This window comes from Cordyceps fumosorosea (genome assembly GCF_001636725.1).
Source record: "Cordyceps fumosorosea ARSEF 2679 chromosome Unknown scaffold_18, whole genome shotgun sequence".
NCBI lineage: Eukaryota > Fungi > Ascomycota > Sordariomycetes > Hypocreales > Cordycipitaceae > Cordyceps > Cordyceps fumosorosea.
Genome location: NW_017387318.1, coordinates 345,124 through 369,566, shown reverse-complemented (window position 1 = coordinate 369,566; position 24,443 = coordinate 345,124). Strand labels below are relative to the sequence as shown.

The following is a 24,443-nucleotide window of genomic DNA, read 5'->3' as shown; positions in this document are numbered from 1 at the left end:
AAAGGCGATCGCCAAGAGAGGAACTGCAACATCTTTTCTTGGAAAGAAAAACAAATCCCGTCTTATTCCCTGCTTGGCATCCGACGGCGGTGCCCGACGAACCACAGCAACCACATCCTCAGCTGCTGATTGATAAGATCCATCTCAGCTCACTAGTCAGTTAGTCCATCCTCGGGCACCAGGAAACCCCAAGCCTAGGCCGGTACAAACGGCACGTTCTTGAGACGGCGCTTTCTTGGGTGGACTCTCGTGGGTTCGGAAGAGACTAGGAGAAAATTAACGCGGGTCCAGCCTGGTTGTTAAAAGAAGACGTCTTGCCCTGTTGCCATCCTGTCACTTGTCGTCGAGCTTGGATCACCAATTATTGCCTCACCCACAACTCGCCAGGATGACTGAAGCGACCATCAACAGGCAGCCGTCCCGGGACAGCAAAAATCCTGTCGAGGAGCCCGAAGTGACCAAGTTCCAAGAACTCGTCTCAGACGACGACCAGGATGGCGTTCGCATCGCCGAGGCCATCGCCCTGTCTTGGAGCAAGTCCTCCCTCGTTGTGGTGTATTGCTGGTATGTGCACTGTGGTGACGACGATGATGAGTGCTTGAAAGTCTAACGGTAAAGCTTGAAGCATGTGGCTGCTCTACTTTTGCAGGGCCATGATCGGCTCCCTCTCCGAGACTCTCACGCCCTTTGTGACGAGCGACTTCCAGAGCCACTCCCTGATGCCCGTCATCAACGTCATGACCAGCATCCTGTCTGCCGCCACGTACATGCCCATCGCCAAGATCCTCAACATCTGGGACCGTACCTGGGGCTTCTCCGCCATGATGGTCCTCTCGACGCTAGGCCTCGTCCTCATGGCCGCCAGCAAGAGCTTTGCCGTCTACACGGCCGCCAATGTAAGAGAATATGGTTTCCTCATCGACGCTGGCCATCACAGGTTCATCAGCGCCAAAAATGAAAAAATAAAGTAAATAAGAGGGAAAGAATGCTCATTGCTGTCCCATTTAGGTCTTCTACAACATCGGCTTCACGGGCATGATCTTCGCCGTCGACATCATGACGGCCGACTTCTCCTCCCTCAAGATGCGTGCCTTTGCCTACGCGCTGACCTCCTCGTCGTACATCATTACCGCGTTCGGCGGACCAAAGGCCGCCGAGACCATCTACGAGAGCAACTGGCGCTGGGGCTTCGGCGCCTGGACCATTGTCCTGCCCGCCGTGTCGGCGCCGATGATCTACATGCTGCAGCGCGGTAAGCGCCTCGCCAAAGAGAACGGCCTTCTGGATCGGCAGCGGAGCAGCCGCTCCTGGGCGGAGAGCCTCAAGCATCACTTTGTCGAATTTGACGGTGCGTTTCCCCTTGCCCCCCTGCCTTTCTCGTGATGCCGGTCCGATATGCTGACGTGCTTTCAGTCATTGGCGTGTTCCTCCTCAGCGCCGGGTTCGTCCTCTTCCTGCTGCCCTTCACCATCGCCGCCGACTCCAGGGACCAGTGGCGCTCCGCCTACATCATCGCCATGCTCGTCCTCGGGCTCGTCCTCATCGTCGCCTTTGCCCTGTGGGAGCGCCTCGGCGCCAGCGTGCCCGTCGTCCCCTGGAAGCTGCTCAAGTCGCCGTGCGTCATGGGCGCCTGCCTCATCGCCGCCACCTACCAGATCTCCTACGCCTGCTGGAACAGTTACTTCACCTCGTACCTACAGGTCGTCTACGACATCTCCCAGGCGCGCGCCGGGTACATCAACAACATCTTCAACGTCGTCAGCGGAATCGAGCTGTTCCTGGTCGGCATCCTGATCCGCTGGTCCGGCCGCTACAAGTGGGTGTTCATGTGGGGGATCCCGCTGTACATCCTGGGCGTCGGCCTGTTGATCTACTTTCGCCAGCCGAATCACAGCCTGGGGTACATCATCATGTGCCAGATCTTCATGTCGCTGGGCGGCGGCGTCATCATCGGCGGCCAGCAGGTCTCGGTGGTGGCGACGGTGTTACATGACGAGGTCGCCTCCGCCATGGCTGTGCTCTCGCTGATTGCAACTATTGGCGGCGCGATCGGCAACAGCATCTCGGGTGGCATCTGGACCAACACGCTGCCTGGAAAGTTGCAGGAGCTTCTCCCAGACTCCGTCAAGGACCAGTGGCGGGAAATCTACGACGACCTGGATATGCAGCTGAGCTATCCTGTCGGCAGCCCGGAACGGACAGCGATCATGGATGCCTACGCCAGTAGTCAAAAGTTTATGCTTATTGCAGGCACGTGCATCATGGGTCTGTCTCTAATCTGGATGATGATGCTCAAGAATGTCAACCTGAAGAAGATTGACCAGGTCAAGGGTATGGTCCTGTAATTGTCCACATCACAGGTTCACACTCAGCAAGATTGGCTGTAGAAGAAGTAGCAATTTTATTTAATACCGAACTTTTACACTCAAAAAAACTAAGGAAATATTCGTGATTACATGGGCGCGTGCGGGTATATCTAAATCTAGCTGCGCTTCACGCCACGCTCGGCGCAGTACTTGTCAACCTCCTTCTGGAGAGTATCGCGCTGGCGCAGGGCCGCCTCCATGACGTCCTCAGCAACGGCACCCAGGCCCTTTCCGTCCTCGTGGCCCGTCTTGTGGATGACCGCCATCTCGTCCAGCACCGCGAACAGCTGGTTCGGCAACCAGGTGACGATCGGCGAGCCGCCCGTGGCCGTCGGGTGCGATGTGCGCTTGAGGATGTACTCACGCGCGAAGCACCAGTGACGCCAGCGGAAGTCGCGCACCTGGTTCAGGATCTGCAGCCAGAGGCTCCGCGACACGCGCAGCAGGTCCTTCTCCTCCTCCGACGCCGGCGCCGTCGCGCCCTTGAGGCCGAGCGCGTAGGTGCGCAGGTTCAGCTCCTCGGAGCGCTCCTTGGCGAAGAGCAAAAAGGCCTTGTGGTTGCTGGGGCGGTACTTGCGGAAGTCCTTGAGGATCTCCGTCAGCGGGGTCTCCGGCATGGGCACCTGCAGGAAGTTGTCCATCAGGGGCACCATGGAGTCGTTGGCGCCGCTCTCGCCGCGGAAGGACAGCGGCTTGCCGTCGTTGAGCCCCTCGTAGACGACGCCGTTGGGGAACATGGACTGCGAGGTGATGCCGAAGATGAAGGTGCGGAAGCTGGTGTACTCGGTCGGGCGCGACTTCCCCCACATGGTCTCCATGACGGCGTTGATCTTTTGCATGGCGCCGAGGATGTCCTCGAGGCCGGTGTTGAGGCCGCGGCGGAGCGCGACGGGGTCGCCGCCGGCGGCGGTCTGGGCGGCGGCGTCGAAGGACTTCATGACGCCGGCGACGAGCGGGCCCGAGTTGCGCACCATGTCGATGTGCACGAGCACGAAGCCGGCCTCGGAGGAGTCGTGGTGCAGGCCGTGCTCGAAGGCGCGGATCAGCCGCAGGTTGTCGTACTCGAGGCCCTTGCTGGGGTCCTCGAGGCGGTAGTTGAAGAGCGCGTACGAGCCGGCGTACTCCATGAAGGGCTGGAAGCCGCAGCTACAACAAGACATCAGTGAAAGGGAAAACTGATGAGGCTGTGGTTGAACTTACATCTCGGCGCAGCGGGCGATGGGGTGGGAGATTTGCTTGGGCAGGACCTGGCGGCCGAGGCCGTACTCCTCACCGCGGACGAAGCGCTCGTGGCAGGGCTCAAGGAGGTAGGCCGAGGCGAGGAAGGAGTAGTCGCGGTAGAGTGCGTTCATGACGGGCAGGTTGTCCTTGTACAGGTCCATGGCGTCGGTCAGGTCCGGGAAGCTGGAGTCGACCTCGGGGCCGAGCTTGGACTCGGCCAGCAGGCCGGGCTCGCCGGAGAGCGTCTTGACGGGCATGCGCTGCAGGATGGACTCGAGCGCCTCAAACTCCTTAGGCAGGGTGACGACGGGGTCGGCGCGGGGCAGAAAGCCGCGGGTCGTGGAGACCATGAAGGCGGGCATGGAGGTATCCTCGGGACGGGTGTCGTCGAGGACGTTGAAAGTGGCGCCGCCAATGGAGCCCATGATGATGTGTGTTGGTGGGTTGAGGGAGTAAGTGTGTTGAGAGAGGTTGTGGTAAAGGTTGAGTGAGAATGAGGTTATGTGTATGAGTGTGCGTGAGTATAAAAATGAAAAATGGGTGTGAGATAGTATGTGAGTGTGTGAGGGTGGGTGAGTTTGGGTGAACGTGAGTGTGAGTATGAGTCTGAGGGTGAGATGGTGTGTAAGTGACTTGGTCTAAGTCGTGTAAGTGAAGATATGGTAGAAGAGTCAAGGTATCAAGTGCTAAAATCAGTATGAGACAACTCTCAAAGCAGAGGCTGAATTTACTGGATTTTTTGAGGAATATTGAAGAGTGAAGAGTAGAGTTCAAAAAACTCAACACCATGGACAGGTTCGTCGCGCCGCATAAGTACTCAGTGGCCGGAACAGATTCCGGCCTCACGGAGCGGGGGACAAGTGGTCACGCTGCATGGTTTCCCCAGGGTTCCAAGCCCTTGCTGAACTGGGCATTCTAGACCCAACAAAAAATGAAATGAAGCCGGAGACAATTGGTGTCGGTGGCCCGACGGTCGGCAGATGGTCGTTGTCGCGGTGAGTGAGGTCGTCACGGCCGACAACGCGAGGAAGTGCAGGAGCGCTCAGTGATCAGCAACTCCGGAGTACACTACCAGTTACTCCGAGAGGTAATAGGAATTACTTGGCACGAAGAGCAGTGAGAAATGGTTGCTGTGGGCTAGCAGCGATGCATCCTGTCTGTCCTCTCTCTCACACAAGTCCAGTGCCAACACAGAAGGCACAACCAACCCTTCTTCTCTTCCAACCACCCTCGCCACCGCCATAACAAAGCAAATGCAATCATGGCGGCGTTGGGTCATGCTCTGCAATTCTCGCCCTCGCACTGGCCCCCTTCAGGGCTTCCTCCCCCCTCTACCCCTCCCTCCCCAGGCTCCAGGCTCCCAGGCTTCTGGGGGGGGTCATCAATGCACTCCGTAATCGCTAGCCCGCCGCCAAGCCCAACCCAAACTGGGGAAGACCAAGGCGCCGCTAGACGATGCTCGAGCGAAACAAAGGGGCTGAAGGAGAGTCCCAAGAGTCCGTCGCTGGGTCATGCGGCCCACCAGCTACCGAGACTGCCCGGCCTGAAAAGAGGGGCCATTGGCCGGAATCGTTCCGGCCAACACACCATTACGGCCATCACGGCGCCGGGCGCTGGCCGTGTCCTCAAGTCCGATAACTCGGAGGGAGGGGGGGGACAAGGAGGGGAGGAGGGGGGGGCGATTCCTGGCTGCGCCCGCCTTTTGCTTATCAAAACTCGAAACGTAATACGCCGTCAGTGATCCGCCGCGCTCCGCACGTCGGAGGGGGGGGACACTGCATGTTATTATCGTGCTGTATTGCATCTCCACATGAATAGATAGATTGTCGTTCGCACTTTTTTTACAAGAGGATGCATGCAGCCGCTCGAGGATTATAATATGGTTATTGTTAATACTGCGGAGAAGCCTTCACATGCCGGGGTCGCAGATGGAATCAACGAGAAGTGGCACAGTACATACACACCCAAGAGAGGAGCAATTGAGAGAGAACCACACTTGTGGTGACGATTTATTGTTGTGCAAAGAAAACGCAAACTTGTCGAAATTGCCAGCTCCCAGTTGCAGAATGAGACATTGGTTGGCCTGACCAAAGCGGTTATCGGGGCGCACCGCCGCCAATTATTAGTGTGACCATGGCGCGGTTCCCGAATGCCGAGACTTGTTCCTCCCACCATAACCACCATAACATTTCCAATAAAAACGAAACAAAAAAAGAGCAGAATATATTCCGAAAGACACACGACACACGCACAGTCCTTGCTTGCTTCGAATGCATGCGAGAGTGAGTCTCCAGAACCGAGTTTGCGAGCCAGAACAACACAAGCAACCCAAAGAGGGAGAAAACTGTACCAGCCCATTTGCATGACAAATGGAAACAATCTAGAGAAAACTCTGATGGCTCCATCCAAATCAAGATGAATAAGCACAGCTTGGCAGCTCTGGAAATGAGACAAACCCCAGCCAAAAGACAGCATACACAGGAAATATCGCGGAGCAGATGTACACCAAAAAAAAAAGGCGAAGGGGGACATCTAGTGAGTGATGGGTAATGAATGAAAGGTGTCCATTTGCGTCGCCGGCCGTTGCTAGCGAAAACGCAGTCGGTCCCCATAGCATAAAGAATACTCAACGCCAAAGGGAAACGTAAGCCATCCCCCCTCGTCTAGTCATGTTCAACCGCAGCGGCGGTCCTGCGTCGGAGGCTGCGCACCGTCCTGAACCCGCTCTGGCGCTTCTCCAGCGTGCCGTTCACCGGCGCCGCCACCACGTCCGACGAGGACGCGGTGGTGGCCTCCGGGTCCGCCGCGTCGGTCGATCGGCCGCCGGCGGGGACGGTGATGGACAAGGTCGATGTGATGGTCGACGTGGTCTTCTTGGCCGGCGAGTTGCCGGACACGGCCGCGTTTTCAGGCGCGATTGCGCTGCTGTTCGTGCCCGTGAGGCTAGCAGCACCGTCGTCCGGAAGGGAGGGGGCGCTGCTCAGCCCGCTGATGGGCGGCGTGCCGGCGGGAACCGTGGTGGTAGTGGTGTTCTGAGGGAGAGACGGACCGCTCGGCTCCGGGCTGGGGATGCTGCTGCTGGGCACCGCTGGAGTGGGGGTGTCCACGACGGCGGTCGCGGAGGCGAGCGTGAGGTTCTTCTGATGGTTCGGCGCCAGGAGGGCCTCGCTGTCCACCGCATCGCTGGTGTCGTCGCCGCCTTCCGCGCCCATACTCGAGGGGGTCGTCGCAGCCTCGTCAGTCGCGCTGGAGTTGGAGGCGCTTCCAGTGCTCAGCCGGCTGGGAGAGTCGGAGGACAGCGCGCTCGGCCCGCTGCCGACCGGCGAGGACGACGAAGCAGACGGCGCCTCGACAGCGGCAGTGGTGTCGTTCGTCTGGGCAAAGATTCTGTTCTTCCCAGGAAGAGCGGAGGCCGGAGACGGCGTGGTCGTCTCGCTCTCGGTGGCGAGGGCGGTGGTGGCATTGCTGAAACGATGACCGGCGGGGTCCGGGATGCTGGGGCTGTTGGAATACTTGCCGGGAGAGCCAGCAGCCGTGATGGAGACGAACGGGCGGAGACGAACGGTCACGGTCATGTAACTCGTCGAAGTCATCGTCGTGGTAACAGTGGTGTCGGCGGCGTGGTCGTCGCTCTCTGGGCTGCCCTTCGCTTTCGATCCCGGACCGGCGGTGGCGGCAGCAGGCAGCGCGAACGTATCGGCGGCGGGACTCCCAGTGCTGTCGGTGGCGCTGTCGTCAGCAGCGCCTGAGGAGGAGGTCTCCTTGAACACGGCCGCGCCGCTGGGCAGGGCCGAGCTCTCCTTCTTGCCATCGCCGCCGCCGCTGCCGCCGCTGCCGCCGCCAGAGACCGAGTCCAGGGTGCAGTTAGTAGTTCGGCGGAACAGGGGATGGTGCACACTTACAGAAGTCATGGAACGGTGCTCGAGGGAGGCGCCGCCGAGGCGGTAGAGAAGATGCTCGGGGGCGCAGTCGTCCTTGCCGTCGCTGCTTCCACCGGACGATCCAGCAGCGCCTGAGACGGTGGCGGACGGAGGGCTGGAGCTGCTGCCGGAGCTGGCACTGCCAGAGTTGCCGCTATCAGACTTGCTACCATGGTTGCTAACAGACTTGCCACCGCCGGAGTCGGAGCTACCGGCGTTGCTGCCCGAGCCGCCACCCGAGCCGCCACCGGAGGAAACAGCGCTAGACGAGGAAGATGCGGAGCCGCCCGAGGCAGAACTGGACGGCGGGGACTTGACAGCCTTGCTGTTCTCGCTCACCCTCTTACCGTCAATCATGTCCTGGACCTCCTTCTCGAGGGCCTTGATGCGGTTCAGGATGGAGACCAGTCCGCTGGTCGGGACCTCGATAGTCTCGGAGCGCCTATGATCTTCCACGATGCCGCGGGCCACCTTGAGGGTGCCGCTGAAGCGGACGAGGTCGGTCGTCGAAGATCCAGCGAGATCACCGAGGTCACGGAGCCTCAGGGCCTTGTGCGAGACGCCGTCGGTGGGAGACATCAGGCTGCTGAAGCCGAGGCCGAGGCCGACGAGCTTTTCAGGCAGGACCATTGTGAAATGGTGCAGATGAGGGGCAAGCAGCAGCTCACTTTAGTCTAGAATGAACTCTTAAAACAGCTGTAGGGTTAGTATATGGCAGAGTGTAGGTGAGGCCACGGGAGGTAAGTAAGGCGAGGGAAAAAGACAAGAAAGACGAAGAAGTTGTCGACAGAAGTGGTTCAATTCGAACTTGTAAAAATCCCGAACGAGAAACTTAGATGAATGGCCCAAGAATACCGAAATGGTCCAAAAATCGCTCGACGTATTTAAGAGACGTTGCGGTTGTCCCTCTTGGCCTCCTGGTTGCTAGGCCTCGATAACGACCGCATTCCAGTCAAGTAGGGTGCACGCAAGTCGGTGCGCGTGGCAACCCAGCGACTCTCGGCCCGTGGAGTACACTAGCAGAGGAAATTTGGATAAATGGAGAAAAAATCTACCAAGTCTACTGAAGGAGGAATTCACAGTTATTTAATCAAGTTGATGCACTGGCGACGTTGGCTTGGCCGTGGGTCTGACTGGCTCAGGGCTGGTAATGCACAACGGCCACCAAGCGGGTGAGCACGATAGGAGGACCTTTATGAAAAGGACAAATGAACATGTCATTTCCGTTGTGGGCGTTTATTGTACTTTGTAATGCCGTAATATTGATTGAGCATGTCAGTCGGTACGCTGATGCTTTAAATTTCACGAACTCGGCTTAGGCACTATGAACTGATTTGACTGGAAATTGTTGCACTTCGATAACGAGTTACTTGACTGCATCTTGAGTTAGCCAGGTGGTAAATTTTCTGATTTGCTTGTTTGGGCACAACTATCCGACCAGTCTGCTGACACGACGATCAATTACATGTTTAATAATAAACCTTAATTAGGTGTCTCAATTTTAATCGCATTTGCCTCTACAGGTAAAATGCCCTACAGCGCTACAAGTGTAGGGTAGGTCGGCTCCGTCGAGGACCGTCTTAGTCATCAACATGGCGCGCCATCTTTTTGAGGACCCTCTTTCCTTTTACGATAACCAGATTCATGGTACAAGTGGGCAAAACTTTTTTTTTCCAGTCTTCGACCATTTCAACGCCAGCATCTGCTTCTATACTGGCAAATTCCTGTCTTTACGATACCCAGCTCTACTCTCAATATGAAGGTCGTTCTTGTAAATGGCGGAGTCATCTCCGGTGTCGGCAAGGGTGAGTACAAGAGACTTTTTTTCACAGGTCATTCACACGGGACGTGCATGGCGGGGAACATTGGCACGATCAGCTTCACGCGACTTCGGCGTGTTTGGTTCTTTTTTGTGACAAGGCTAACCTCGTTTATTGTCTTTTAGGGATTATCGGTACGAACGATGCATTGACTCTCACAATTCGAATGCTAACAATGGTCGACCAACAGCCAGCAGTGCAGGCCTGTTGCTGAAGACTATGGGTCTTCGCGTGACTGTACGGCATCTTGTGTTACGCGCGTTATCGCCGGTTCTAACAGGACTTTGTAGGCCCTCAAGATCGACCCCTACCTCAACACAGACGCTGGACTCCTGAACCCGCTAGAGTATGTCCAGCTAGACGATGCGACGCGATTGATCGACACTGACAGTCTGTTAGGCATGGAGAGTGCTTCGTGTTGGCCGACGGAGGCGAAACCGATCTGGATCTCGGCAACTACGAACGCTATCTTGGCATTCGTTTGAGCCGCGAGAGCAACATGACGACCGGAAAGATCTACGCCCACGTCATTGAAAAGGAACGTCGTGGCGACTATCTGGGCAAGACTGTTCAGGTTGTTCCTCACATTACGGACGCTATTCAGGAAGGGATCGAGCGTGTCGCCAACACCCCTGTTGATGACTCGGGTGAGGCTCCCGACGTGTGCATTGTTGAACTCGGTGGTACCGTCGGTGATCTCGAGTCCGGCCCGTTCACCGAAGCCCTTGTTCAGCTGAGACACAAGCTCGGACGCCAAAATTTCTTCAACATTTCTGTGTCCTATGTTCCCATCATCAACAGCGAGGAGAAGACAAAGCCTACGCAGCACGCCATTAGACAAATGCGTAGCGCTGGCCTGATCCCTGATGTGGTAGGTACTCTCGTCACTCTGGCATTAGCGTTGCTAACTCGCGATAGATCGCCTGCCGCTGTGAACGTTCTCTCACCGATGCTACTATCAAGAAGATTGCCAACAGCTGCCAAACCGAGTATGAGCAAGTCATCGGTGTTCACGATATGGAGACGATTTACCAGGTTCCTCTGCTGCTCGAGGAGCAAGGTCTTCTCCAGCTCCTGCAACACGGCCTCGGGCTTGATAAGCTGACTGTGCCCCCGGCTATGTTCCAGAAGGGACAGGCCCTCTGGGACCTGTGGAAGAAGACCGTCACACCCGAGCGCCACCCGTCGCGCGTCAACATCGTGCTGGTCGGAAAATACGTCTCTTTCGATGACGCCTACTTGAGTGTCCACAAGGCCCTGGAGCATTCTTCCATGCGCTGCGGTCGCAAGCTCAACCTGGTCTCAGTTGACTCTGAGCATCTCGAGAAGGACATGCAGCAGAAGGATCCCACCAAGTTCCACAATGCCTGGAAGGCTATTTGCGAGGCCCAAGGTATCATTGTGCCTGGCGGCTTCGGCTCTCGTGGCGTTGATGGCATGATTGAGGCTACCAAATATGCCCGTGAGCGAAAAATCCCCTTCCTTGGCATTTGCCTTGGTTTGCAGGTCGCTGTCATGGAGTATGCCCGTCACGTCATGGGCATCAAGGATGCTATTTCGGAAGAAATGTCTCCTGAGGCGGAGAACAAGGTCGTTATTTTCATGCCGGAAGGCTCCAAGGAGTGAGTTGATCTACTTGAACAGGTACATTGGCGTATGCTTACATATCCGCAGGAAAATGGGTGGCACGATGAGACTGGGCACTCGCACTTCTCACTTCAGGCCTGGAACGGAATGGAGCAAGCTGCGTGCCATGTATGGCGGAGCTGAGGTTGTTGAGGAGCGTCACCGTCATCGCTATGAGGTCAACCCCGAGTATATTGAGAAGCTTGATGCTGCTGGTTTGAGCCTGACGTCTCTGGACGACAAGGGCGAGCGTGTCGAGACCATCGAGATCAAGGATCATCCCTTCTTCGTTGGGTATGAGCTCAGAAGCGCCCATTAGACGATTCGTAACTTGCTAACTTGTTGATAGTCTGCAAGCTCACCCTGAGCTCACAAGCAAGGTCCTCAGCCCTTCACCTGCTCTCCTGGGCTTCGTCGCTGCTAGCTCTGGCTGCTTCGAGACCGTGGTCAAGACGATGACCCATAAGCTGGACGGTGCCAACGGAACCGGTGATGCCAGCCTCTTTTAGAGGGCGTCCTTCTGGGCTTGTTCTAGACTGACAGTACAAATACGCGTCTTTCATAGATATAGACGATTCTAGATTTACGAAATTATTTTGGGTTACATGGACGGCGTTGGGTGTTTGCAACATAGAATGTCCTCGAGACGTTTGGGTATCTCCTCTCGAGGACCGGATGGCATAAATGACATAAACATAGAATACCAAGTAAAAAAAAACCAGGAAAATTCATCTCAAATCAAAATTGACCCAACTACGCTCACTTGAAATCGTGTCAGCTGCACTGCATCTTGACCAACGCCAACAGCGGCAGCCAAGCGCTTCTGACGCCTCAAACTCTCAAGGTTGCAGCGCTCGATGTCGTATTTGGGCCATGTAGACGCTCATGAATGATTTACCGCCGCTGTTTACCTCGAATCTTTTTCTCTTTTTGGAACTTGGTAGAAGTCGCAATCAAGACCAGCAACTACATACGCAGGCCAGATAACGTGCTGATGGTTAGCGGTCGTTTGCGCAAGTGGCGTGCAAAACATCTCGTATTGTAGTATGGCACCTGAGATGTAAAACAACTTGATGAGCTCTGACTGGATCGCTGATAAACGAGTAAAATTTAGGGTTGCAGGCGGTCGAGGGCCGAGAAGCAAGTGGTTACGTTGCGTGACAGGGACGAGTTTGCATTAGATATGATGCTTGGACTGATATGAAGCCACGATGAAGTCGAGTCATAGTCGAAGGAGTCCTAGTCGAAGGCGCAACCATCTCCGAAGAGACATGGTCCAGTAACCCGCCAGGCAACCAACCCGCCCCCAGGCGTACTAGGCGAGCGGCATAGTGACAGTTTCGGACGAAACAATTACCGGTTGCAGCAACTTGACGACCTGCAAGCCCTATTCTCCCTCTTGACCGACCACTGCCGACGCCAGATTCATTGGGACTTGCCTCCTACCTGCCTCGAGGGGGACGCCGAGCCACTTCGTTCCAGAAATGGGCAGGTGTACTTGTTTAGGCATCACGCTGCTAGAGATGCCCATTCCCCTCGTGCAGTGGCACATATCTGCTCGCCAAATGCCGAACCGAATCTGAACAAGAGCTGCCGGGCCAACCCCGGCTGCGTGCGCGTTGATCTGAGTTGGCTCTCTTCTCAACCATGTCACTGCCGCAGAATCCGGGGCCGACCTTCGTCTCGCCGTTCCGGCCTTCTATCAATGCGGATTAGGAGGCAGTGTACTGTTGTGGGAGACGAACAGCAGACGCTTGTTCTCGCGTCAAAAAGACCTCGTGGATCTCTTCCCTGCTACTGCAGTACACAAGGGCTATTGCAGCAGCAAAATTTCAAGGCAATTTTAGACCAGCCTGGGAGCTACAGTATCAGACCAAAACTCAGTGCCCCGGGTTGCCAGTTTGAATGCCGGTGCAGCCAAAGACTTGAAGGTTACTTTTATTGCTGGAGGGAAGTCCGAGTTATAATGCCTTGAAACAAAACAAATAAAAGAGGTCAAATATAGTTACCTTTTACATCTCAGCTGCATTGCTGCCTGACAGGCAGATGATTCACCTCTCACAACAACAAAAAGCGACAAAACGCTGACTCTCCATGCTGCAACGTCATCGCCATCGCCATCGCCATCACCTTCATGAGTTTCTACCCCGTCTTCCTCGTCCAAGAGCACGGCGAACCACGCAAACACCACTCCCTGTGGGTGCAGACCGCCAACGCCCGCGGCGTCCTCTTCAACGTCATCGGACCAGTCGACAACGGCGCGATGCAGTACGAGAGGAAGCCGACCTTTGCGCACCCTTCCAATGCGGTGGCGTTTGCCGGTATGACTGAGATTGGGCACGTTGCGGAAAGTCACCCTGCCGCGCGTGGACGAGGTCTGCCGCGGAAATCAGCCGCCGCTCATGCAGATGCGCGACGGCGTGCGACTCTACCCAGCTGTGCCGCGCGCCGCTGCCAGGAATGGATGGCGGAGACAATTGGGCTTTTGAAGACGGCGGGCAATTCTGGTGGTGAAATAACGGTGTACGATGGATTGATGGGGATCTCTGAACAGGCATAGTGAGCCGGCCAACGATTTCCTTTCTAAAGCATCCGATGCTGCCAGTAACGAAGCGGATTTCATGTCTGTTGCATACAAAGCATCTCAATTCATCTGGAGGAAGTAATTCTGATCCTTGTCTAGGAAAATTAGGACCTTTAGTCTATTCTTCTATTCTTCTACTTACAGCGTCATCAAATGCAATATAAAAAGTCTCCGAACCCCATGCTGCCCTTGCGTCCTCCCAGACTACGCACCCAACTATACCCAACTATCTATATAGACGATGGATCTTCGATAAAATCCTACATCAACCCCTATCTACCAACATTCCTCTGTTTAATTATTTAATACAACGGCGACAACACCGTGGGAGCGACTGCCGCCCAAACCACGGTGTTATGCCGCCTTGGGCGCCAAGTCTCTAGTGATGATACGCTGCAAACTCCACTAGAGCCTTGTCCTGCTACGACGTGCATATTAAGTATTCAGTTAGTGCTCTTCTGGATGGGAAACAAACTCTGCTCTGTCAAAAAGTAAGTGTCGGTCACGGACTGTCGGGTACGTACCAGACATCCAGTCCGTCGTCTATTGCCAGCCCAACCTCACTTAGACAGCATGATCTCCTCGACGCCCCCAGACAGGAGCGACTACCCACGCAGTGGCACAGAAAAGGCAAAAGCATTTTCCAGCTCAAGAGCCGCGATGGACCCGGAGCTTTCCCCTTCCCAAGATACGGGCGCCCATCACATGTCCTCGCCTGGCGACGTGGACGACATGCGGCGCATGGGCCGCAGCCAGGAACTCGTCCGCCGCTTCCGCCTCTGGTCGCTCATCTCCTTCGTCGCGCTCGCGACGGCCGCGTGGGAGCTCGCCATCTTCGGCGTCTCGCCGGCGCTCGTCGACGGCGGGCGCGCCGGGATGCTGTGGTCGAGCGTGTGGTGCTTCCTCGGCTTCGGGCCCGTGTACCTCAGCATGGCCGAGATGGCCAGCATGGCGCCGACGGCGGGCGCGCAGTACCACTGGGTCTCGGAGTTTGCGCCGGAGCGCGTGCAAAAGACTCTGTCCTACTTTACGGGGTGAGTACTCGCGTGTGAGCGCGTATGTTGGTGATGCATGCGTTGGTTTTTGCTAAAAGGTGGTATAGATGGAGCTCGACGCTGGCGTGGCAGGCGGGCAATGCTTGGGGTCTCATACTCATTGGTACGCTTCTTCAGGCCATCGTCAAGGTCAACAACGAAGCGTATGCGGAGTCGGCGCCGAACTGGCACGGAACCGTCATTGTCATCGGTGTGTCGGTGCTGGCGGTGGCGGCCAACGTCTTCGGCGCCAGGTGGTTGCCGTACTGGCAAAACGCAGTCTTTGTGCTGCACATTCTCGCCTATGCCGGGTTCATTGTCCCCATTTGGGTCAACGGCCCAAAGGTGTCGTCGCATTCGCAAGTCTGGGGCAGCTGGGAAGATCGTGGCGGCTGGCCGAGCACAGGCTTATCCATCATGGTTGGCCAGCTGCCCGCGCTCGCAAGCCAGACGGCCATTGACTCGGTAGGTAGCAGAGATCCTAAGATGGTAGACTTGCAGGCACTAACATGTAGCAGGCAGTACACATGGCCGAGGAAGTCTGCGACGCGTCCGTCTCTATTCCCCGCGTCATGCTGGCCACCTGGGCATTCAACTATGTCACCATTTTCATCGCGCTCATCACCATTTCGTACCATGTGCCGGATATTGACCTCGCCCTCGACGACGCCACCGGCTATCCCGTCATCTTCGTCCTCCGAGCGTCCATGTCGCTGCCGTGGCTCAACGTGGTGCTCATCGTCATCCTGTTGCTCTTAATCTTTGGGAACCTGTCGTACCTAGCCTCCGTCACGCGTGATTTGTTTGCCTTTGCCCGCGATCAGGGCCTGCCCTTCTCCAGCTGGATCAGCAGGGTCGATCCGGTGCGCAGCATCCCGACCAACGCCTGCATTGTGACCGGCACCACGACCGCGCTGCTCAGCCTCGTCTACATCGGCAGTCCCGTGGCATTCTATGCCGTGATTTCGCTGAGTACCGTCGCCATCCTTCAGTGCTACTGCCTGAGTATTGGCTGTCTCTTGTGGCGGCGCATTGCCCACCCGGAAACGCTTCCGCCCGCTAGATTCTCTTTGGGAATTTGGGGTGCTCCTATTAATACTGTCGCCGTGCTGTTCTCATTCTACAGTTTCTTTTGGTGTTTTTGGCCTCAAGATAGCACTGTCACGGTCGAGGGCTTCAATTGGGCGGCGCCGCTGTTTGGTCTTACTGGCGTAATTGCCTTTGTGTACTATCTCATGGGTGGCAGGAGAAAGTATCACGGCCCGGTAGCCTATGTTGAAGGACGCAAAGTGTGCGATTAGTATCGTCAATATTAGTGGGAGTCTCTCAGAAACGCTACAATACATTTCAGGCTGCCGTTTGACAGGCTGCCCGCTTAAAACCCGCCCGCAGGCAACTTTCACGGAGACTGTCTACGGTTTTAAGAATAGAAACCAACCTATTTATTAGAATGGATTAGTTGACTATTAATGAATATTTAATGCAATTCTTTGACTCATAAATATACTGTTGTCACAACCGTTGGTACCTGCTCAGGTATCCCTAATTGCCCCGCCAAGTGCTGTATTTATATCCGGAGCGGAAAGTCAATCTCGACTGTCTACTTGCAAACGCAGCATGTTCAATGCAGCAAACATCGAACACCCCGTCATTATTTCCGATCCTACATCTACTTCTCTAAATTCCTATCAGTATTTTCTACTTCGTCATTAAATCTTGTGCAGCTTCCCCTCATTCACACGCCGCTTCCCTCCAGCTCAACCTCTTGCCACAGCATCTGTCTGCAGCAACCAACGCCCCTTTGCGCGTCGATCTCTGCCGCATCCTCAACATGCGCTGCTCATCATCGTAACAAAGCTCTTTTAATCTTCACTGCATCATCGGTCGCAGGCAGTCATCGAGGAGACATGTTATTCTCTTTCTACTCGCACACAGAGGCCTGGCCCCCTACTGCTCACCAATCGGTCGACTCCGATTCTGACGTTGGGAGCTTTGACAGCACACCTGCTCCTAGCAATCGTACATCAACATCTATCACCAGACCCATAATCGAGACTGGATCATACATCTACCTGCCGACTAAGGCGAATTTCCGCGACCGTCGCGGCCAGCCGCTGATGCCGCTCCAAGACAGAATTGATCAAGATAGTATTTCAGTGCCAAAATCTCAGAATGTGTCTGGATTGAGTACCGTCAATTCTGTCGCTGAAAAAGAGAACCCGTATCGCCAAAACAGGGCCCGTCGATCCGAAGAACCCAACAAAAAGCGACTGAAGATTGGTAATTTCTTCGAGGATTCCTTCTTGCATACTTTTCTAATTCCCTCCTCGAATAGTACGAAACTTGTTTTCTCCAAAGACAACTCCAGCTGCCAGAGACGACTTTCGCCCGAGTTCGATCAAGGCACCCTAGCAGGATGGCTCCGTTTCTCGTCAGCTTCATACGCCAGTGTCGGACACCAACACATCGCACTTGCAGCAATTTCGGACCAACAACGCCTTTTCCTTTCCTTTGTACGAGTCTTCAGACCCCATGGACGCTATTCAGCGTTTGGATGAGAAATCTTGTAGTGTGGCGTCTTTCAGTACACTTGGGTCACACCCAGGTCATCATCACTTGGTTGTGCAGACGCCCTCACCCGGTCAGAACGACCTCGCTTGGCAGCATGCAGAAGGTGTGTTAAATGGGCCATTTATCTGCCACCTTCTGTCTAAATGCTATGCAGATACCCGTCACAGACTTTCGGCCTGTGGGACTTTCCCCCAAAACGAAGGCTCCGACAAGCTGGTTGCCCCAATTCCAACTCGCCATGTACGCCCAAAATTATCTTTAGTAAACATGTCCCACAGCTACTCGGATAATGTGAACGGGACCACGGCAGAAATTGCTCTGCTACCGAAAAGCGCTCTCAAGCGCAGCTTTTCGGTCGGTTCGCTTCTCGACTACACCAGAGCCTCGAAGTGGCTACGCGAAATGTTGTGGTATCCCGAGTCCTACACAACAAAACTCACCAGGCGTCCGGCGAGATCCGGCCCTCGATCCAACTCCAACACGTTGGAGAACCCGGCATTGGCCGATATCAAGTTAGCACGAAAGGTCACAGGACTCTCAAAGTACTCTACGCGATCGGACTCGCGCTTCGACGGCTTTTTATTTCGTCGTGCGGTGAGCGATCTGGAGAGACTAGTCAACGAAGCGGTATCCATGGCTTCCCAGGCTGTTGATCTACCTCACCACCACGCTTCAAATTCAACTAGCTGTCTAGATATTAGCGGCGAGCGGGCAAGCTCCGATTCAGGCCTATCTTGCTCCAGTCACCATGTTCTCTCGGATGATGAAGAAGACGGTTCATCACCGAGGCCCACGCGCAAACATGCCAACACCTTTTCAGCTGCCGACAATCGACCTCGTCTCCGGGATATAATGGAAAACTACTCCGACGACGGTGTTATGCCAACATCAGAGGAACACTCTCTAGCACAGCGGCACGTTACTTTCCAACTTCCGGGTACTACAATGGGAGAAGATGGTAACCGGTCTTTTTCTGTGCACCCCCGAATGCGTGTTTCAAGTCGCCCAGGAGGCCCAACCCGCCCAGCAGGCCCCCCAGGGGGCCAGCGAGCCTATACGAACCCGTACCAAACTGCGACGGAGACAGCACCGCAAAGCGCTTTTCAGGTGGGCGATGAACAGCTCCCAGAGCGGGACATCGCTGGACGGCAAATGCCTGTCGATCATCGCATCAGTTTGCGACGGCGCTCACATGTCAGTCTCCAAGCGGGACAGAGATTCAACTTGGCGCGATCGCATCGAAGGCAGCCCATCGCCAGAGATTGGTCGACTATTCGCAAGCGGTTTGTCGCTTCGGTCGCTTGTATAAGCACTGCCTTGATTGGCATTATCCTCGGGATTTATGCCGGACTGGTACCATCCATTCAATATTACGTCATTGACCCGTCCCACGTTGTTGTTCATGGAAATACGGGCTGCTTCTTTGGCATGGCTATTCCAACTTTTCTACTGTGGCCATTGCCGTTACTTCACGGTAGAAAGCCCTATATTTTGACTGGTCTCGTCCTTGCCATGCCACTCCTCTTTCCGCAAGCTCTTGCAGTGACCTCTCAGAGACTGGTGGATTCGGTCGAGTGGCGGTCGCTTCTTCTCGCTTCAAGGACCCTGATGGGTGTTTCACTGGGATTCGCCAGCATGAACTTTCATTCCATACTCACTGACCTGTTTGGTGCGTCTCTGATGAGCGTAAACCCTCATCAGGAAGTGGTTGATCACTACGATGCACGCCGGCACGGAGGCGGCATGGGTGTGTGGCTCGGTATTTGGACTTGGTGTTGGATTGGCTCTCTCGGAGTCGGCTTCCTCGTTGGTGCAGCCATCATTGATAAGTATACGCCTACTTGGGGGTTTTATGTCAGCATCATTCTCATCGCTGTGGTCTTGTTTCTAAACGTCGTCTGTCCTGAAGTCCGCCGTTCGGCGTACAGGCGTTCTGTTGCGGAAGTCAGAACAGGTCCTGATATTTCCCGTCGTGTCGCACGCGGTGAGATCATGATGCACAGGGCCAAGACTGGACCCAGGTGGTGGGGAGAAGAGGTGTACCACGGCATTGTCCTGTCCATGGAGATGCTTCGACAACCCGGTTTCTTAGTGATGGCGATATATTCATCCTGGATTTATTGCCAGGTAGTCCTGATTATTGTTCTCTTGGGTTCTTTGGCCTCGAGACATTACAGGTTCCGGTCTCCTGAAGTCGGTCTCTTAGTTGCCAGCATGGCGTTGGGTGCGCTGTTGGCAATCCCATTCCAAAAAGCAAATATTTTCTCTAGATCTCGCTTCGCGCAGCTCAACACCAGCAAAGCAACCTTAGACAAGCGCGTTGTTTGGTCATCGCACATGGTACGCCGAACGGTGTTTACAATACTGCTCCCGTTGGCTGGTATTTGCTACGCGGCGGTTTCTACCGGCCCGCCAATGCACATCAGCCTACCGACACTATTTTCTCTTTGTGTCGGTTTTCTCTCTTGTCTTGCCATTTCGGAATGCAATGGCCTAATCATGGAGACATTCGACTGTTCAGACCTGAGTCCAGGGATGACGGGCCGACAGCGTGGCTCTTCCGCGAGAAATCCAAAGAGAACGAATTACTCTTCTTTTCCTCGAGTAACTGCTGGATTTGCATTGATTCACACGTTTGCTTTTATTTTGGCTGCAGGGTCTACCGCACTGGGGGGACATGTCACAAGAACCCTCGGGCAGCAGGTGGCGACTGGCGTGGTTGCAGGCATTTTGTTCGTTCTGACAATACTCTTGCTTCTAGTTCTTGTCCGCTTTGTTGAGATTCAAATCATCCCACGATCCAAGTTTGACGAGATGGATCGAGTGGTGGAGGCAAGACGAAAGTCGACCATCCGGCGAACATCCATGCCAAATGACCCGCAGGCCATGATAGAAGAGGAGCAGGCGTGGCGCCCAATCATGATTGGCAATCCCATCGGTAAAATGCGCAGAATGAGTATTCTCGAGCTTGGAAGCATGACCCGCTGGCAGGAGATTCGGAAGAAAAATCGCCTCATTGATGCCGGCGCGCATCTGAACCGTGGTGCTTTGGGCCAGGGATTGGGGGCCCTGGACGATCAGATGAGTGACTTGAAGCGAAATTTACACATTGGTAGCGGGAGGAAGAAGGTCAGGCGTATGTATCGTTCGGATGAAAGCAGCGAGACTGGGAACGATTTGGACTTTGACGGGTACAGCATGAGCAATCTCAGCACCCCAGGCAGAAACAGGGACGATCCGATGGAGACGGCCATGATTGATGAGGAAATAGGCCGCGCGCAACAGAAATGAAGCGGCCATGGACACCTAAGAGCTGAACAGTATATCGTTTGTTCCTAAAATTCAAGTTTTCAATGCGTTTCTGAAACTAGAAGAATGTCTATGAAAGAATGATTTCATCCCTATAAGGAAGTTGCCCGGCGCCGAGTATCCTAAAATCGCTTCAAAAGTCACACTTATGCCAAATCCAAAATACAAGTCATTTAATCGTACATTCCCTTGATCTTTCAGCGTCTTTGTTTCCTTCTTCTAATTCTTTCCTGGTTAGAGCTCAGCCCACATTCAACACCAAGTCCGTCCCTCGACGCGTCGGTGTCAACCGCGGCAACCACGTCGGCGTGCTCGGCAACTCGGGCGTCGCCGGACGCTCCGGAACCTTGGTTTTCACCTCTCCGTTCCCGCCTTTCTGCTGCTGCTGCCGCCATCGCTCTGGATGCTGCTGCTGGGGCAGCGCCATGTCGGCCGCGCGCGTCGACCCCACGCGCTTCGCCAGCAGCGACGGCGAGAACGCCGGCGACGAGGCCGCGGTGGTGGTGGTGGCGAGCGCCTCCTGGCTGTTGTTGTCGTGCGCGGCGGCGTCGTACGACGGCGACGTGGAGGCGCGCGGTGGCCGCCAGGGGTCGGGCCGGTCCTGCGGCTTGTACGGGCGCGGCATCGGCATCCCGGGGTACCGGCTCAGGCTGTTTCGGTGGTCGCCGGGGAGGGTGGGCTGCTGTTGCAGGCGGGAACGGGAGATGGGATACATGGGGAACGGGTGCGGGAGGTGGCTCGGTGGGCGCCGGCGCGGTGGCGGCTGCGGAGTGGATGAGGAGGAGGAGGGGAGCAGGGCGCGGTCGTCGCGCGCGGGCTCGGGTGAGGGCGAGACGATGCGCAGGGTGGGCGGGCCGCCGGTGACTTGCTGCTGCGGAGGTTGAGGTGTCTGTGACGGTGGTGCCGGGCGGAGAACCCCCGGCGGACCACCACCGGCCATGTCGTGTGACGGCGGGCGCATCATCATGGGGCCACCACGTCCTCGCATCTTGCCGCCCCCGCCGCGGGAGTACCGGGGCGGATCCGACGGGCCTCGGGCGTGCAAGGGCGGCAGCGGTTGCTGTTTTTGTAGTTGCGGAAACGGAATCGTCCCATGGTGCTGCGTGGTCGTCGTCGTCGGGCCGGGGGAGCCGTGACGAGGCTGCGCGGCAGCACGCGACAGGGCCGGCGGCGCGACACCGGGAAACTTGGCGCGGCCGCGGAGCGCGGGCGTGCCGCGACCGGGTATGCGCGGGTACGACACGGGGCTGACGCCGCCGCCGCTGCTCGTCTCGGACGCAGCCACGGTGACCGGCGGGTCCGTGAAGACGCGGCTATCCCTGCCGGACGACGAGCCGGCGGTGGAGGAGGCGGCGGCGGCGGCCCCTGCGGTGGCGGTGCGGGGAGGCGACTCGGCAACGGGAGAGAGGTTATTCGTCGAGCGAGCTCCCTGCGTCGGCAGTGGCGGCGGCGGCGGCGGCGGCGGCGCTGGGTGCAGGCTGTTCCTATTGTAGAAGTCGGCCGAGACGGCGGAGGAGATACTGAACGTGGTGATGCCGCTATCAGTGGACGTCACGCGCTCCTGGCCACCGACCGGCCGCGCGGTCAGTAGGCGCCCATTGTTGTTGGAGGACGCGTCGTGGATGGTCTCGGCGGGGTTGGGCGGCGGTGGATACGAGGCGGAGGAGGAGTTGCGCGGGTTCGACTGCCGGGAGAAGAGCGGTGACGGCACCGTCTTGGCCACGAGTGAGCGGATCCGCGACGTCGGCGTTCTCGGCTCCTCCCGCGGCCGCGTGTCCTCTCGCTTCAGCGGCGTCGCGGCGAGTTCCTGCGGGGAAGTCGGACGCTGCTGCTGCGTCTCACTCGTCGGCGGGGGCTCGCGTGGGGACCGCCGCGGGGGCGGGATCTGCGTCTCCACGGCGGTGGCCACGATGCCCGTGCGCGCCGTCGCGATGCGCGGCAGCACCTCGCTAGAACCTGCGCTCAGCGGGCTCCGCACGTCACCCCCGAGGACCCAGTTTCCGCGGCCGTCGGAGACGTAGTACGGAGGGGAGAGGCCGGACGCGGGCAGCGGCGGCGCGACGGCCGTGGTGGCGGATGGCGGCGGGCACCAGATCTGGCCGGCCGCGGTGGAGCTGGAGCGGCGCAGGTCGTCCTCCTCAAACTCGGTGTGCGTGCTCTCGCGACCGCCGGGTGGTGGGCGTTGGAGGAGGACCTCCTTGTCCTCGGCGGCGGCGAACGGCGGCGGTGGCGTGCTGGGCGGGGGCTCGGCGTCGGGGATGAACAGCCGGAGGGACGGCGGGCGCTGGGCGGGGCGGCGCATGAACTGGGCGGCGATGGGGTGCAACAGGTCTTGCTGCTGCTTGGGGACTTGGGTCCCCCGGCTTTCTTGGCAGGATGAGCCCTTTGGCGGAGCCGGCGGCGGCGTGGGTGAGGTGGTGATCGTCCTGGAAATCGCCGCCGCTGCCGCGGGCTGCTGCTGCATGTCCGGCTTGGCGGGCAGCAGCTTCGACAGCGGTCTCGACGGGCGCGTCGGCGTGTTGCCGCGCGTCGGCGGGGTATTCGCTCTTGCTGTCCTGTCCGCCAGCAGCTTGGACGGGGAGATGGCCAGGCCGATGGCACTCGGCCGCCAGCTCTCCCGGTTATACGGCAGACGATGATTACTGTCATTATTATTGTTGTTGTAGCCGTTGTTAGGCCCTGCCGCCGGCGCCGGCCCCGCCGCCCCCGACATGGCCGGGTACCGCGACAGGCTGCCGCCTGTGACGGCCCAGGGGGAGCTGCGCCCGGACCCGTTGTTGGGCTTATCGAAGCCGTAGCCCCAGGTGTCGCGCCTCGTCGTGACCACCCCGTAGCCGCCAGGAGGGCTGTTGCCGCCGAAGCTGGAGCCGCTGTAGCGGCGGCGGCGGCGGCGGACGAACGCGCGGGTGAGGAGGAAGATGCCGAGGACGAGGCCGGCGGCGATGCACACAGCGCCGACGGAGATGCCGGCGATCTGGCCCTTTGAGAGCGGTTCCGCGGCGGGCGCGGCGGCTGCGGTTGTTGGGGTGGGCGTGGAGGTGGTGGAGGAGGACGAGGATGCGGTGGTGGTGGTGGTTTGTGAGCTTCTTGTCGGCGTATCTGTGATCAGCGTGGTCGGCGTGCTCGTTGTGGTGGCTGTCGTCGAGGACGGGCTCGTCTTCGTCGTGCCGGCGGTGCTTGTCGGCGTGGGTATCGGCAGTGGCGGCGAGGCGGACGTGGTGATGGGCGCAAAGGTCAGTATGCCACTCTGGGAGGCGTACTTGAGCGTCGCCGTGATGACGCCGCCCCTCGCCTTGGCGACGTCCGTCTGAGCGCTGCAAATGTCATTTGCCTTGGACGTGGCGGCGGCTATTGGTGATCAGCTTCATGACCGCGAACCAGATATGAACCAAAACGAAAACTCAGTGGAAATCACACACACCTCCTGACGCATCGTCACCGCAAAAGCCAACGCTTTGCTCGGCGGCAAGGCATTGCAGCGCACCCTCGCTGATGGTGAAGCCCGAGCGGCCGCGGTGAGCGCAGACAAAGTCGAGAGTGAGGTACCGGTCCGAGTCGTCGCCGCGGGCGTAGTTGACCTGCAGGAAGGAGGCGAGGCAGATCGCGGCGCAGGTCGGGACGGATTCGGTGACGCCGTCGCGGAGGTCCGAGGGCACGTCCGCGGCGACGTCGGTGACGGAGATTGCCCAGGTCGTCGTGCGGGAGGCGACGAGGAAGACGAGTGGTGTGATGAAGGCATGGCGCGTCCTGGCCATTTTCCCGGCGTAGGGGGGGATCTGAAGTTGAGAAGCGGTTCGTTGTTAGTACTCTCTTCTTTAACTTAAATTTAAATTTCGTGACACGGGTAGAGAGAGGCTCGCCGTACTCAGGTTGTAACAAGGTAGACAGACAGTTGTCAGTACATGGCCTGATGTCGTGTGGACATTTCAAGACTGCTGTTGGTCGTTTTTATCGGATGAACTCTTGTGACCCAACTCCGCTTCCTGTCTGAG

The 24,443-nt window shown here is 57.1% G+C and overlaps 7 protein-coding genes across 7 annotated transcripts; 4 read left to right on the top strand and 3 right to left on the bottom strand.

Moving 5' to 3' along the window:
- Positions 1 to 388: 388 nt before the first annotated feature.
- ISF_06792 (Major facilitator superfamily domain, general substrate transporter) lies at positions 389 to 2,345 on the top strand (the record flags this gene model as incomplete). The annotated part of the gene is made up of 4 exons (XM_018850396.1): positions 389 to 564; positions 650 to 896; positions 1,009 to 1,348; positions 1,414 to 2,345. 4 exons carry the CDS (start codon positions 389 to 391, stop codon positions 2,343 to 2,345), a joined length of 1,695 nt encoding a protein of 564 aa, XP_018702436.1.
- A 137-nt stretch (positions 2,346 to 2,482) lies between these two features.
- On the bottom strand, positions 2,483 to 4,012 carry ISF_06791 (indoleamine 2,3-dioxygenase family protein; the record flags this gene model as incomplete). Its single annotated transcript, XM_018850395.1, has 2 exons — positions 2,483 to 3,512; positions 3,567 to 4,012. The coding sequence occupies 2 exons, from the start codon at positions 4,010 to 4,012 to the stop codon at positions 2,483 to 2,485; spliced, it is 1,476 nt and encodes a 491-aa protein (XP_018702435.1).
- A 2,238-nt stretch (positions 4,013 to 6,250) lies between these two features.
- Positions 6,251 to 8,137, bottom strand: ISF_06790 (hypothetical protein; the record flags this gene model as incomplete). The annotated part of the gene is made up of 1 exon (XM_018850394.1): positions 6,251 to 8,137. The coding sequence occupies one exon, from the start codon at positions 8,135 to 8,137 to the stop codon at positions 6,251 to 6,253; it is 1,887 nt and encodes a 628-aa protein (XP_018702434.1).
- A 1,126-nt stretch (positions 8,138 to 9,263) lies between these two features.
- On the top strand, positions 9,264 to 11,462 carry ISF_06789 (CTP synthase; the record flags this gene model as incomplete). The annotated part of the gene is made up of 7 exons (XM_018850393.1): positions 9,264 to 9,312; positions 9,518 to 9,564; positions 9,618 to 9,673; positions 9,727 to 10,198; positions 10,246 to 10,949; positions 11,002 to 11,247; positions 11,303 to 11,462. The coding sequence occupies 7 exons, from the start codon at positions 9,264 to 9,266 to the stop codon at positions 11,460 to 11,462; spliced, it is 1,734 nt and encodes a 577-aa protein (XP_018702433.1).
- Positions 11,463 to 13,087: 1,625 nt separating this feature from the next.
- ISF_06788 (hypothetical protein) lies at positions 13,088 to 13,513 on the top strand (the record flags this gene model as incomplete). Its single annotated transcript, XM_018850392.1, has 1 exon — positions 13,088 to 13,513. One exon carries the CDS (start codon positions 13,088 to 13,090, stop codon positions 13,511 to 13,513), a length of 426 nt encoding a protein of 141 aa, XP_018702432.1.
- Positions 13,514 to 14,110: 597 nt separating this feature from the next.
- ISF_06787 (amino acid permease 2) lies at positions 14,111 to 20,433 on the top strand (the record flags this gene model as incomplete). Its single annotated transcript, XM_018850391.1, has 4 exons — positions 14,111 to 14,571; positions 14,640 to 15,036; positions 15,090 to 15,576; positions 19,904 to 20,433. 4 exons carry the CDS (start codon positions 14,111 to 14,113, stop codon positions 20,431 to 20,433), a joined length of 1,875 nt encoding a protein of 624 aa, XP_018702431.1.
- A 259-nt stretch (positions 20,434 to 20,692) lies between these two features.
- ISF_06786 (hypothetical protein) lies at positions 20,693 to 24,206 on the bottom strand (the record flags this gene model as incomplete). Its single annotated transcript, XM_018850390.1, has 2 exons — positions 20,693 to 23,799; positions 23,873 to 24,206. 2 exons carry the CDS (start codon positions 24,204 to 24,206, stop codon positions 20,693 to 20,695), a joined length of 3,441 nt encoding a protein of 1,146 aa, XP_018702430.1.
- Between the last annotated feature and the right edge of the window lie 237 nt (positions 24,207 to 24,443).